The sequence below is a fragment of the Haliotis rubra genome, unplaced genomic scaffold (genome assembly GCF_003918875.1).
Source record: "Haliotis rubra isolate DU_JTF1 unplaced genomic scaffold, ASM391887v1 Scf64, whole genome shotgun sequence".
NCBI classification, from domain to species: Eukaryota; Metazoa; Mollusca; class Gastropoda; order Lepetellida; family Haliotidae; genus Haliotis; species Haliotis rubra.
The window spans coordinates 2,471,535-2,485,461 of NW_025767346.1; the positions used below are offsets into that span (position 1 = coordinate 2,471,535).

General features: G+C 41.3%; 1 protein-coding gene across 1 annotated transcript; it reads right to left on the reverse strand.

Moving 5' to 3' along the window:
* Positions 1-9,761: 9,761 nt before the first annotated feature.
* LOC124256831 (E3 ubiquitin-protein ligase TRIM56-like) lies at positions 9,762-11,822 on the reverse strand. The gene has a single exon (XM_046690798.1). The coding sequence runs from the start codon at positions 11,820-11,822 to the stop codon at positions 9,762-9,764; it is 2,061 nt and encodes a 686-aa protein (XP_046546754.1).
* Positions 11,823-13,927: the final 2,105 nt, after the last annotated feature.

Sequence of the window (13,927 nt, forward strand, 5' to 3'; positions counted from 1 at the left end):
AGATCACTATAATGCTTTTAGGCATCACTACTTAATGCTGTAGGTAGTGATTAGATCACTATAATGCTTTTAGGCATCACTACCTAATGCTGTAGGAAGTGATTATAACACTATAATGTTGGTATGCATCACTACTTAATACTATAGGTATTGATTAGAACACTATAATGTTGGTAGGCAGCACTACTTAATGCTGTAGGTAGGTAGTGATTAGGCCAGTACTGTCTAGAGAAACTACAACTATCTACATGTTCTGAACGAACGCGCCGCATATACGCCAGTAATTACAACTGAAATCAGTATCCGGTATTCAACAAGGATCAGGCCACCACTTCCTGTATCCCTGGGATAATTAACTAAGGCGTTACAACACAAAGATTGTTATGCCGGTCTCAAGTAGGCTCTCCAGATGAAAGTACGAGGCTGGGTACTGAGGGAGGCAACAGAGTAGACCCATGCATGTTCATTATAATGTCTACTGATTTTGTTTTGTTCTTTAATGTCATGCTCCACATTTCTTCCAGTTTAATGACAATCCTATTTGCATGTCAGAGCACTGATTGATATTTCGCATCCCTGTTCGGTCTGCTCATGCTTTAGGTCTGTCAGCCTAATCGTTCTCATGGGTTTACCAATGCGGTGGACTAACATCTAGACTCCGAAATAAACATATGTTACTGAAGAAAAGTTTCTAAATCATGTTAAAATAGAATATGATAAATGGAACCTTTGGACGTTCTTCTACATTATGGTAATCCAGATTCGAATCCACGTAATATACGTACTCCAAGTTGCCCGAGTGTGATATGTAGTGAAATGTTCACTCACTCATGTTACACGGCCAGTAGCTTTCGTGTCACAGTCACCTCGACATATGTAGCAAGCTTTGACAATCACTCAAGCTTACCGGAAACACCAAACTCAAATTCTACATTTCGTGACTTAACAAAGGTTGATGTCTTTATGAAATAGTGTTAAATCAATACAGTCTTTCGTGATTTGTTGTTACTAGAAACTACTTGGATCAGCGATGGTGAAAATATATAAGCCATATATAAGCACAAGTTTATCTACTCGGTATCGGGTTTTTTATTCAGTGTAAAATACAGTTCTATAAGTATGTCTCCTTGTAGAATTTCCCCTCGGCTCCACTGGCCGATTGTCACAGCTATTGACACAGTGCACAAAACAGCCATACCATTCAGCTTGAGATGTAGTCCAAGTGTGTTTGTGTTATGTTACTCTTTTAGGTGCATGTTACATAAACCCTTATGCTAATTGTATAATACTCCCTTATGTGTACGTTATTTATCAACCTATGTGCGTGTACATTACTCCCCTTACATGTACTGGAGTGTCCCACTTCTTTTGCATTAGATCACGTATATAAGATCTAATGACAGGTTTGTAATCAGAGTATGGGATCAGAAGTGGTGTCACAGAATTGTTGAGTGCTGCCTTAGCACAAAAATCTGCCATTGTGGTACCAGAAATGCCAACATGGCTGGGTACCCAACAGAGGACGCTATCGCATTGGCCAGTAGCAATAGCATTATATACTAGCCACATAAAGAAACTGTGCATTGTCAAAATATTATCCCAGTTGATAAGTACGATAACAATGTCAAAGGTACATATAAACTTTAATGGAGGGATCATGAGACCATAACAAGTCGGGAGAATTTCATTTGAAAAGTCAATCACAATGACGTCACGAGTCCACAAGCATTGACAGGGGTCAAACGACCATGTCACAAGCTCAATAACGGGTATGTCCACCATCGGCATTGAGAACAGCAGTGCATCGACGACGCATAGAGCCTATCAAACGTGCAAGGAAGGCTTTCAGGGATGTCACGCCAGATTCTCTCAAGTTTTGTTGCAAGGTCAAGGACGTTATCTGGCGGATGAGGAAGACGGCGTAGACGTCGATCCATCTCGTCCCAAACATGCTCTATCGGGGAGAGATCCGGTGAATTTGCAGGCCAAGGCAGTACGTCAACGTTGTGGTGTTGCAAGAAATCCATAGCAACCCTTGCCGTATGAGGGCGGGCATTGTCCTGTTGGAATGTTAACCCAGGGCCATGACGTTGCAGAAAAGGAATTGCCACAGGTCGAAGAATCTGATCCCTGTAGCCCACACCAGTTAAGTTGCCCTGAACAATCACCAAAGGAGTTCTGTGGCGTGCTGTTATTCCACCCCAAATCATCACGGAACCACCACCAAAGCGATTCCTCTCCAAGACACAGGCCTGTGCATAACGTTCTCCCACGCGTCTATAGGCACGTTATTAAACCTGGACTCATCTGTAAAAACAACATTTCTCCACCAAAACAAGGGTCTGCGGACATGATTTCGGCACCACATTCGGCGAGCTTGTCGATGACGTTGTGTCAGGATAGGCCGTATGGCGGGACGTCGTGGTCTGATCCCGTGATGACGTAAACGTTGTCGAACTGTGTTGGGGTGTAAACGGCGAAGTCCTGGGATGGTTCGGGCAGTCATCACTGCAGTCTGAAACCTCTGGCGAAGATGGCTCACCCTTATCCATATGTCCTGTCTTGGCGTTGTTACACGTGGACGTCCAGAGCGTGGCCGATCGATGACGTCATCTGTGTTCTGGTAGCGTCTCACCAGTGCTGAAATGGTGTTCCGGTGGCAGTGGAAATGTGCAGCCACTTGTCGTTGAGACATTCCCCAACGGACCATCCCAATGGCCTCATGACGTTGTGCAGACGTGAGCCTTGGCATGCTATGCGTTTCAATAGCTGTTTAACTTTTTGAACGATCGCAAGGGCAGGGGTTGAGCTTTCCAAAGTGACAGTATTGTGTGGCATTCATTTGCTCTGTTTCTCTTTCCCGGAATGCACGTGCAACAACGTATTGCACGTCTCAAGGACGAACCCACTGACGTCACGGAACGTGGCACGTGCATGCATGTTGGATACATGTCACTAATCTCTGAGTTTAAATCCTTATGTGTCTACACAGTTTTGATAAATTTAGATTTAAATTTTTTGTATGCACAGTTTCTTTATGTGCCTAGTATATAATTAAATCATTTCGATTAAAAGTGGATGTTTGCAAGAAAGAGTTTTAATATCGTGAAGGCAGGAAAGATAGTCTTAAAACATTATATATTGTTGATATTTAGGGTGTCTATTAATGTATTTAATATACTATGCAATCGTCAATACAAGAATCTTAAAACATTTATCAGTTCAGATATATCAAGCTACGTTACATAATATCACTCTGTAATTCTACCTGGGCCTATGGCCTATATTGCCTTTGGAAATAAACTACTGACACTGATACTGATATTTAAGTGAGTGAGTGAGTATGGTTTTACGCCGCTTTTAGCAATATTCCAGCAATATCACGGAACGGTTATGTAAGAGCTGTTACTATTGCGTTTGCTTCTGCTGTGAAAATTGAACTGTTTTCGGGTAATGTAGAAGATATTGCTCTGGATCCAATGACAGTGGTACAAGCCACTGCGCCACCATTCTTGGATCCATCTGGATTTACATATAGTATATTAACTTTTTAATTGATTAAATTCTTGTTTTCATTTTATTTCATTAGTTTCTGATTTTTTAAACGTTGTAAGTGTTAGGTTATCTTGTGGTCTCACTAATTGGCAAGGAGGAAAAGAAAGCATGCGGGAATGAGATAATCATATTATCCAGCTCAATGCCAGCAGCGGAAAGGAAAGGTTTGACTCTTATTTCCAGAGGCGGTACAAGAGAAGACTTCTTGTTTTACAAAACCTCATAGAGGGGATTAAAGACACAGTTATATGTAGGGTTTGACTCGTTAGAATATAATTTTGTGATATATTGTATATTGTATTAATTTTATACGGCGATGGTTAAGAGATGGCTCATCATCCTCGACGATGAGACTGTCAACAGGTGAAGTTCTTAGACCTTGGTGGTGGACAGAATCCAACAGTTTTAGGTTGCTTTTGAAGGATTCATCATATACGATAGAGCCATAATCAAGTTTCGAGCTTACTATTGATCTATATAGGTTTAGGAGGGTAGCTTGTTCCCTCCCCACTTTGAATTAGAAACGACTTCCAATACATCAAGTACCTTCAGGCATTTATTTTTAAGGCATTTGCTATGCGGAAGAAAAGTTAAAAGGGAATCGAAAATTAGACCAAAGAACTTGGCCTCCTTGACAACTTTGATGGGGGTACCATTTAAAAATAGTTCTGGGTCTTTATACGGTTTATATTTACGGCAGAAATGTATACAATTTGTTTTGGTTTAGAAAATTTAAAGCCGTTTCCAAAACACCATTTATATATTTTGTTTACACACAACTGCAGCTGCCGTTCAATAGCATGCATAATTTAACGTTACAATCACACACAAAAAGTAATCCATCGATTGAATCATTTAAAACCATTTAAAAACTGTCGATCTAAATACTGTTCAAATGATGAACTGTAGGATGACTACGAATATGAGGAGTCGCAGAGGAATTAGGAATTGTTTGGTCAACAATTTTATTCAGATGCGAGGAAAACAACTATATGGAGTCTGATACATTATTGAAAATTGTCAGGTAAACGTTTTTCGACACACATTGTTTCATACAAGGACCAATTGGCCTTTGTTAAATTCAACCATGATACAACTGGATAGTAGGGAAGTGATTACTTCCACTAAGGTCATCATAAACGGACCATTCAAATTCGTTGTAAACATCAGAGACAGATCAAGTGTAGAATACGTTCCCGTCTCAGGGTGTAAGGTGCTTGAATTATCTTTAAAAACACATAAATTATTATCAGAGATAAAATCTTCAATAACTTTGCGTTTATTGTTTGTACTTGTACTTCCCTACAGAAGGCTGTGCCCGTTCAAATCGCTCATGATGGTAGATGGCTTGGGTAGCTGCACATACAGGCTCTGAAGAGCAGATTGTTGAAGAGCAGATGAAGGTGGAATGTACGGGGGCACAAAGTAAATGCAACGTGCAATGGGAGTCTCATAGCAACGTCTTGGGGCTTTTTTGTGAGTATAACTGGGCTACGACTACAATTTCGCCTTACCAGAAGTGATGATCCACCTGTAGCTCTATCACCTGGAGGGAAAAAATGATGATAAGCCTTCAAGTGACGTGGGTCAAAATCATTTGTCTGTTGCAGATAGGTTTCTTGTATGGAGAAAGCTGACGGTTTAAAACCTTGGACTAATAACTGTAAAGCATATAAATGACTCCTACGTCCTTTTAAATTACTATTCCATTGTATTATAGGTGAGGACACTATGTCTTCAGTGGATGGACAGGAGATCTACCCCTCACCTTCCTTGGGGGCGACAAGCTTGTCATCAAGGGATCCAAATTTATCGAAGATTTGGATATGGTTATTCGCCCCTTTTCGGGTTCTTCCACTTTGGTTCTTTTTAGAAGTTTCACTGTTTGATTAGTAGCTTTTTTACAGTTCAATTCACAATAATATTACATGTGACATAAAAGACTATAAATGGGACATCACTGAGGGTCTGTAGGGTTATAACAGAAATACATAAAATATTGTTAAAGTTTCTGCGGAGGGTAGATAACATTGAGGAATGAGGTTGAATAGTGTGATTGTAGTGAGTGGAGACTGGAAATATCAATCGATATTTTAAGAGCGCTTCAATGCTCAGTACATAATAAGGCAGATAAATGTTTACACTTCCTTATAAAGGTTCAGCTTGTTCAGCTTGACCTGATGAACTGAATACTAATGCATTGCGTGACCGTGTCACAACTGGTTGGGTCTATTATTGTGAAGGGGTGCACCTTTGTCAGTTGATTGTCAACATGTCCGAACAGCCGAGACAAGGTCGCCGTTTGACATCTTAGCGTCGAAAATCGTCAGCAATATCCCAACTTTCTTTAAAAAAGAAGCTACCGATGGTTTAATGTTCCCGATTGATGAAATGGGAAAAGTGATAATTGAACTGGGTGTAGAGGGTATTAGCGAGAGTGACTCGGATTGTGAAAGTAACTGACGTCTGTGCGTTGTGAAGTTAGTAAACCAAGCTAGATAGTATAGCATTATGACTGTATAAACAATGCAATTAAGACATGAAATGATTATTTTTTCAGAAGTGTTGTTTTTCGGAACAAGTTCTGTAACGAATCCATGTATGCATGCTTCGCACAAACGCAGCATTTATTACATTCTCTGCTCCCCTATTTAATGAAGTTAACTCGACCCGCCGTTTTTGTCATTTGACCTCCCGGGTCATGCATATGTTGAGTACCTCAGGTCAAGCTGAACAAGCTGTAAGCTATTATTTTTCCTAGCTATATATTTTTCAGTTGTACATATATCTTTTAATAACTTAAGACATTCCTCGAGGGAAAAAGCACGTTGTTTAATACTTGAAACATAAATGAATCTTTTTGGCAGAAGTATAATAAAATTTAGTACGTTATTGGTTGAGCACACCCCAAACATGGTAATGAATTTTGTAAATGAGACATCGGAGATGGGTATTTAAAAATGTTCCACAGTATGCCAAAAGTTTTTTACCAAATCTCAGTCAATAAATTCATGCGATATGTCTTCTGAGGTATTTTTACAAAAATTACATGTATCATTATCAACTAGCTTCATCCTTAATGGTTCTTTCTTCGTATATATTATTTGGTAAATAAATGTGAACTGAAGGTCTAACAGCTTACAATCATTTGTGCAGTGTTTGCACTTGGTTTAACAGCTGGTTCTGAGTTAGTTGACTGTTTCTGATGTATAGATGTATCCATCCCAGGACATGTCTACGATAGAAGGTCAATTTTCGCTGAGGCTGCGTTTTGTGAACTGCGGGTCACTTCCCGAGGCCTTGACTGGAGTTAAGCAGACAACAAGCTAGGAGGAGACGTCCTAGCCCAATTGTAATCCGTTTGGCAGCCTACAGAATTACAAGAAATGTATTTTGGTTTGGAGGCCTGAAGAATTGCAGAAACTATATAGAATAAGTTGGACCTGATTGTTCTTCAATTTTATGTTAATGTACTATGATACCTTCCATTGTTTAGCATACAAGGGAGCATTCACTAGGTAAGTTACACTGTTCCAATATGTTGTAAAATCTTCATCATCTTCATTTCTCAAAACCCCACCAACGGTGGTACATGATACAAATATATGCAAATGAATACAATAAATACCAAAACAGCAGGGATGTTCAAAGTGACACCGACATCATTTATAATACATATACAAAGATATATTATAACTAATTGAAAAAACGTAAATGTTACAAATTAGATTTTTAGTTTGAGGTTTTTGGAAACAATTCTAATATATAGTTAAGTAAAATGTTGGCTCTTTTGGATTTGAGAAGGTTCGCCATTTTTGGGAGATTCGACCATTGTAGAAAGTTTTTTTTGGGATAAAAATGGATCTTTCGGAAATGAAGGCTTCACATTTTAAACAGATACGGGAACTCATCTACAACTGCTGGTGAACTGCAGAGAGGGCAAAGTCGCTCTTCTCTGGGTACTCCACTCCAGCGGCAAGTCTCAACCGGTAGGTTATGGTTTCATGTTCGGAATGACAAAAGTTGCTGTGATATAGCTTTAGGAAGGAGAAGATATATTTCAAACTCAGGGGAGTGTTTGTAGCATCGATAATAAAAGCCATTAGGGCTTGCCATGATATTTTCTCTCTAATTTAAAAAAGACCAATCTTTAAGGATTCGTTCAACATTTGAGACAATTCATGGAGTGGAATACCCAGGTGGATTGTTTAGAACATGACTTAGTCCTACATTATTTAGGATACGCCTGATGGAATTGAGCCAGGGATAATCGTTACAAGTGATTTGAGAGTCCATAGTGATAAAATTATAAATTACTTGGGATAATTTAATTACGTAACCAGGAAGTATTTGGTCATCGATGACCCCTCCCGCTCTTTTCAGAAAATATTTCAAAACAAATTACCATGATGACAGGGCAAACACGTGGTAAGAATAATGTGAGGTCATGTACATGTATTTACTGGGATTTTGTCATTGTCATTGCTTATTTTAGCCATACTTGTGCACCTGGCCATGTCAGTGGATCACATACCAAGCTTAAGAGAGGATAGTCAACTGTTTGGCCAGGTAATATAATTTTATAATCATGTCATGTCAGTACAGTTAGGGAATGAACCCAACTCATCCAATGAAAGCAAGAACATTAACAAAATTAGTTGTTTTCATAATGTAAGAATGTTCTGGGACGAACAACAGTGAAATGTGATGAAGAACAGAAGATGAAATCTTTGTCTTTTGTAATTGTATCTTGTGCTTGGTCTAACGGAAGTTTCTTACATTAACACGCAACTTGGTTTGCAACCTATGGTAATATATCTATTGCTCCCCCAACTGACACAGAGCTCCTGTATAAATTGTTACTTACAAGATATTTCCAGAACTGTATATTGCCTACTTGGTTTTTGATTGTCACCGAATACCCTCTGCCAGATGTATATTTCATTGTAGATTCCCCTGGAAGGAATCATGGCTAGTGCAGTGTGTGCAAACCTTGTTCTCTGCTCTGTAATGGTGCCTGGTCATCAAGAAGAAACACAGTAATTTCTAAGACGACCATACGGATTGAAGGTGTGTGTTGACAATCAGCAATATTCCCTCTGTGTTATCCCTGGAGATACCAGAAATAGCCTTCACAACAATGTGGGAGAATCGAACCAAGCCTTTGGCGTCACGAGCTATCACTTGGCAGTACTAACCAAGTTATCATAACATTAAGCCTTACAATAATACAAACAGACTAGTGTTGTGCTAGTTTTAAAATCTGAGATCTAAAGTACCGTAAAATGCAACCGGGAATCACAGTGGAAGGGAAAATGATTGTTACTGTAGGAACTTATTAAACACATACTTACACTATTTCAATATAGTGCTGTGTTGCATTTATCCTGTCGCTGATGCCATAACAGTGTTTCAGTGTGTCAGCCATAAAATATCCCAATCCTGTGCAGGGATTCGAATCACGGACCTTCTAATCTGAAGTCGGACGCCTTGTCCACATAACCAATGAGGTTAACCCGTCAGCAAGCTGACAAGGTAGCTTCATTAAGTTTGAGTGAGTTAGTTTAGTTTTACCCCGCACTCAGCAATATTGCAGCTATATGGCGGCGGTCTGTAAATAATCGAGTCTGGACCAGGCAATCCGGTGATCAACAGCAAGAGCATCGATCTGCGCAAATGGGAACCAAGTCAGCGAGCCTGACCACCCGATCCCGTTAGTCGCCTCTTACGACAAGCATAGTCGCCTTTTGTGGCAAGCATGGGTTGCTGAAGACCTATTCTACCCCGGATCTTCACGGGTTTCATCAAGTTGGAAGGGATATACGGACTGAGCAAGGTTTGTAATTTAGTCAACGTTTAATTCATCATTCCAAAATTTAAAAGAGCAATAATTTGTTTTTAACAGGTAGCTTTTAACTGAATGTAGGCGGAGTAGCTGATTTTGAGTCACTATTGAAGTAGTTTCACTAACACAAACTTTCACACATGTACCCCTAAGACTGTGACTGATGAGTCCCTAAGCGTTTCCTACGAAACAATATGTTTTGTCTCCACATTTCGGAATGCAAGAACACTCTCTACTGAAATTAAGAAAAATATGTTCTCTCTAGTGAATATTTCTGGGAATTTCTTTTCGATTTTTAATTTTGAAAGGTCTGTTCCTTGTGTGATTGTCAAAGGAACTATAGCTCTAAACTCCTCAGCTCTTATATAGTCTTTGCAGTAGCAAAGAGTTTGATTTCACCATTAGTCTGGGCGACGACAGTTACACCGGAGTCTCCAACAACTGCTGCCTGGGGTTCATGAAGACCGTCCCGTCGACTGAGCAGCTCCCCTTGGTGGATACCGTCACCGGAAATGACGTGTATCTTACTGGACGCCTTGTCGACGAGCAGTGTACGACCTTGTGTGTCAGTGGTGACATTGACAGCGCCCTTCACCTCCTGAGCTTTGGAGGGCTGGTATGTGTAAAGTACATCCCCTGTCATGTTGATGCAGGTCAGTACATCTCGGCCTGGACACAGAAGTATAAGATCGCCGCTTGGGGACAATGTGAGGTCAAGTGGTATTCGATGAAACTTAGCTCTATCCAGTGATACTGTATTGAGGATGTCTCCATTGCAAGAAATGACGTCGATGGAAAGTACATCAGGGGCAGATAACCCAACAGTGGCCAGAACCTGCTCATATGATGAAGACAAACTGAAGTAACTCTTCCGAGTCTTTATTTTACCAGTAAGGTGTAAAGTTCCTCCGACGGTGACGAACGCAAACTCCCTTGACTTCGGAAGAGTGAGAACCGCTTCTGTCTGCGACACAAGTGCTATAGAGTGGGGACAATCACCAAGATCTACTTCAGACACAAGCTTTCCACGAGGTGTAAACTTCTTAAGGCGTTTGTTCCTGAAGTGGACGTCCATGACAACTACGTCTCCAGACTTCAGAAGGAGGACGCCTCTTATGTCCGTCTTCATTGTGTCGTTCCTAGACCGTCCTGAGAAGGAAGACACGAGCCGTGTCCGGGGTGTTCTCCTTGTTGAACCAGGAGTCTTCCTCGGAGAGGATAACCTTTTAGATGGTACGGATGCTTTTTGGGGAGGAGGAAGAGCCAACGCAGCTTCAGGTTTTGTTTTAAGTGACGGCTTACTTGCCTTTACAACTCTAACTTCACCCAGTGAAGGCAAAGAACGAAGTGAATCAACGCTCTTTCTATCACAAAGGAACTTCATCTGCACTGAGTCTCTGGCCTGATTGACCACTGGTACCTGTTTGTTGAGGATCTGGATCTGTTTGGCGATGTTGTCGAAATTGTTCAGAACGTCCACCTCCGAGCCATACATCAGAAGTTGGTCAAGGAATTTTTCGGACTTACGGAGAGAATTGATCCGGACGTCGCCATTCAAGACGCGCTCGGAGATGTTTTCTCTTTGTTTCTCGTACATTGTCTCAACCTCAGCAACCAGTTTGTTTCGTTTCTCCAGAATGAGGTCCATCATGGCCTTAACATAGTCCGATATATCTTCCAAAACTTCATCGCGGGACTTGGTCAGACTTTCAAGATGTTCCTGGGAGTTGTTAGAAAGGTTCTGGGCTGACCGACGAAAAGATGTAATGCTATCCTTTGCAACGGTGATGTCTTTCTTGAGATCAGTGAAAACTTTATCAGCTGTCTGTATCTGTCTACAACTAGCATGTGCCACGGCTGTGCAGGTTTCGCAGACAAATTTCTTACAATTCAAACAAACCATAGACAGAGGTTTTCCCTTGTGATCCCCACAGTCAAGTGGTCCTCGTTTTGGCCTCAAAAGTTTATCAAGACCTTCGTTTTCAAGATATTCAATGCTGACGGTGTGGTGATCTCGCGAAGCCTTGCTCCGGCCATGGACGCGTTCACACTCTTCACACAATGCTTCCAGACATTCCTTACACCAACTGACTGCCTCGACAAGAACATGTTCTTGCTTGCATATATCACATGACTTCTCATTTTGTCTCGTCTCTGAGATCTTTAACAGACTAACGATGAAATGGTTGGCCACGAAAGTCTCCATCCACTGTTCGACAGATAACCCACTGACCTCTGATTTTGTTTCTTGACCACAGAGTGGACACATGAAAGTCCCTTTGACCATTGTTTGGCGGATGTAGAGACCAAGGCAGGATCGGCAGAATGTGTGTAAACAAGGGAGTGTTCTTGGTTCTCGGAATTTCTCCACACATAATGTACATGTGAAAATGTCGTCAGCTAGCTGGCTCATGCTTGCCATGTTGAATACTACTGAGCAAGGTTTCTAAGCAAGGAGGCTAAGCAAGGAGACAGGGGAGGCTGTCTGAACAAGAAGGCTGAGCACGATTACTGAGCAAGGATGCTGGGCAGCGAGATTGAGCAAGGAGGCTAGGGAAGAAGACTGAACAAGAAAACTGAACAAGGGAGCTGATCAAGACGTTGGAGCAAAAAAGATCAAAGTGGCAGACTGAGAAATGTCAGCAAGAAGCCTGAGGAAAGACTTCAAACAAGAGATGAAGTCGGCTAATGTCTCGGATGTACAGGTAAGCAGATCAAGTCTTTGACCAAGGAAACTGAAAGTTGCCGGTTCAGGGCGGCGTATCAAACAGACATGCCAAGCAGGCAGGAGAATTCTGAAAGGGCAGGAAGCAGTCAAGGATACAGGGCAAGCATGTTAGCAGGGTATCTGAGCTCGAAGTCGTAGTACACGAACAGGTCAAAGGCACAGATGAAGACAGCGGATAACAGATGTTTGTTTATAGAAGCTGACATAAGAAAAGAGGCAGAGAAAACAGCATAGCCTGACAACATGTGAATTGTACTTACACAGACAGTCACATATCCTCACAGAATCACCGCGTCCGGTTTATGCAGGGAATGGTTGACAGTTTCCATAAGTGGCCACGTTGAATAATCGTTTCATCAAACACTTGTTGGATCACTTTACACACTCCATCGACCTTTCTCCAAGAAAGGACACACATTAGGTTCTGATCACTGACAAGGTGACATCCATCGGATCCTTACCATGTCCTTCAGCTAAAAGCTCCACACATTCACACACAACACATTCGACTTTTGCTGCTTGGACCTCTGACTGACTGATCGCTAGGCAAACGTTAAGGCAGCTACAATTAAACAAACCGGTTCATAAACCAGACTCATAGGTAGGTGTAAAGGCGAGCTCATTACGGAGTAGTGTGGGTTGTTACATGTCAAAGGGATGAGTGGTGTGTGTGTGTGTGTGTGTGTGTGTGTGTGTGTGTGTGTGTGTGTGTGTGTGTGTGCGTGTGTGCGTGTTTGCGGTACGTGTGTGTCAAGGGGAGAGCGGAGGGGAGAGTGAAGCTAGACACTAACCACAATCAGGGCCAACTGGGATTCGAACACTAGTTCAAGGTGCCTAGCGTGCCAACTACACCCAAAAAGGACATGACTCAGGAAAACACTAACGACAGTAACCACCTTCTTAAATCCATCGAGGATAAACGTCAGATCAAACAATGGCAGTGAAGGAACCTGCTATTACCGTATTCAAGATAAAAACAAATGGCTATAGAAACGCGTATGACAACCCCTCCAGCTTGTATTTTAATACGTGTTGTAATACATATATGTGATTTGGTTTGCAATCATCCTGACACTACACATCTGACATACTTTCCGAATACAGAATTCGGACTATGAACAGTATCGAACACAAAGGGACCAAAACATTAGTTCGTTGTAAGTGTAGATCGCTAGACGCACTTCAAATAATACCAGTGGCTACGACCAAAAAGGAACATAGCTGACATATATTTTCCTTACTTTAAAAGTTGGCGTCTAAACAAAATTTTAATTCGTTACGTTCGAAAAACCAATATCCGATGATAACAAAATCCTACAAATATTAATCATCCCGTTAACCCAGTACAATACTTAGCATATTTCATAACGAATATCGACGAATTGTTTTCAGCATCATTATGCTTCATTCTGGCTAGCAAGTTCGTTTCAGGCGTTTCGCGTTTCTTTTGCCCCATCACTGAAATCTCAAAATAACCTTTGTCATGGACTGTTCGTTCCAAAACCACATATTTCATAGTTGTGTCCTATCTGCTTGTTGACTCCCGTGTGGTCGTGTCTTGCCACTGTAGAGAACTGTTAAGATAACACCTTGATAGATGTGAACATAAGTTGTATGATTGACACCGTCTTTGTCAAGCCTGTTCTTATCTCCCTACCGACGCAAACGCCGAGATACATGAGTGACTGAACAGTTTGGGGAAGGAGTAGGTTGGAGAACTTTGCTCCAGCTTACGGATGACGTAGGTCAATATTGGAACAGCACACTCAATAAAGGGGGACGAAAACGGTAGTTACTGA

What these genes read in the sequence shown, in the direction of transcription:
- LOC124256831 (XM_046690798.1), bottom strand. Translation starts at nt 11,822, where the DNA reads ATGGCAAGCATGAGCCAGCTAGCTGACGACATTTTCACATGTACATTA.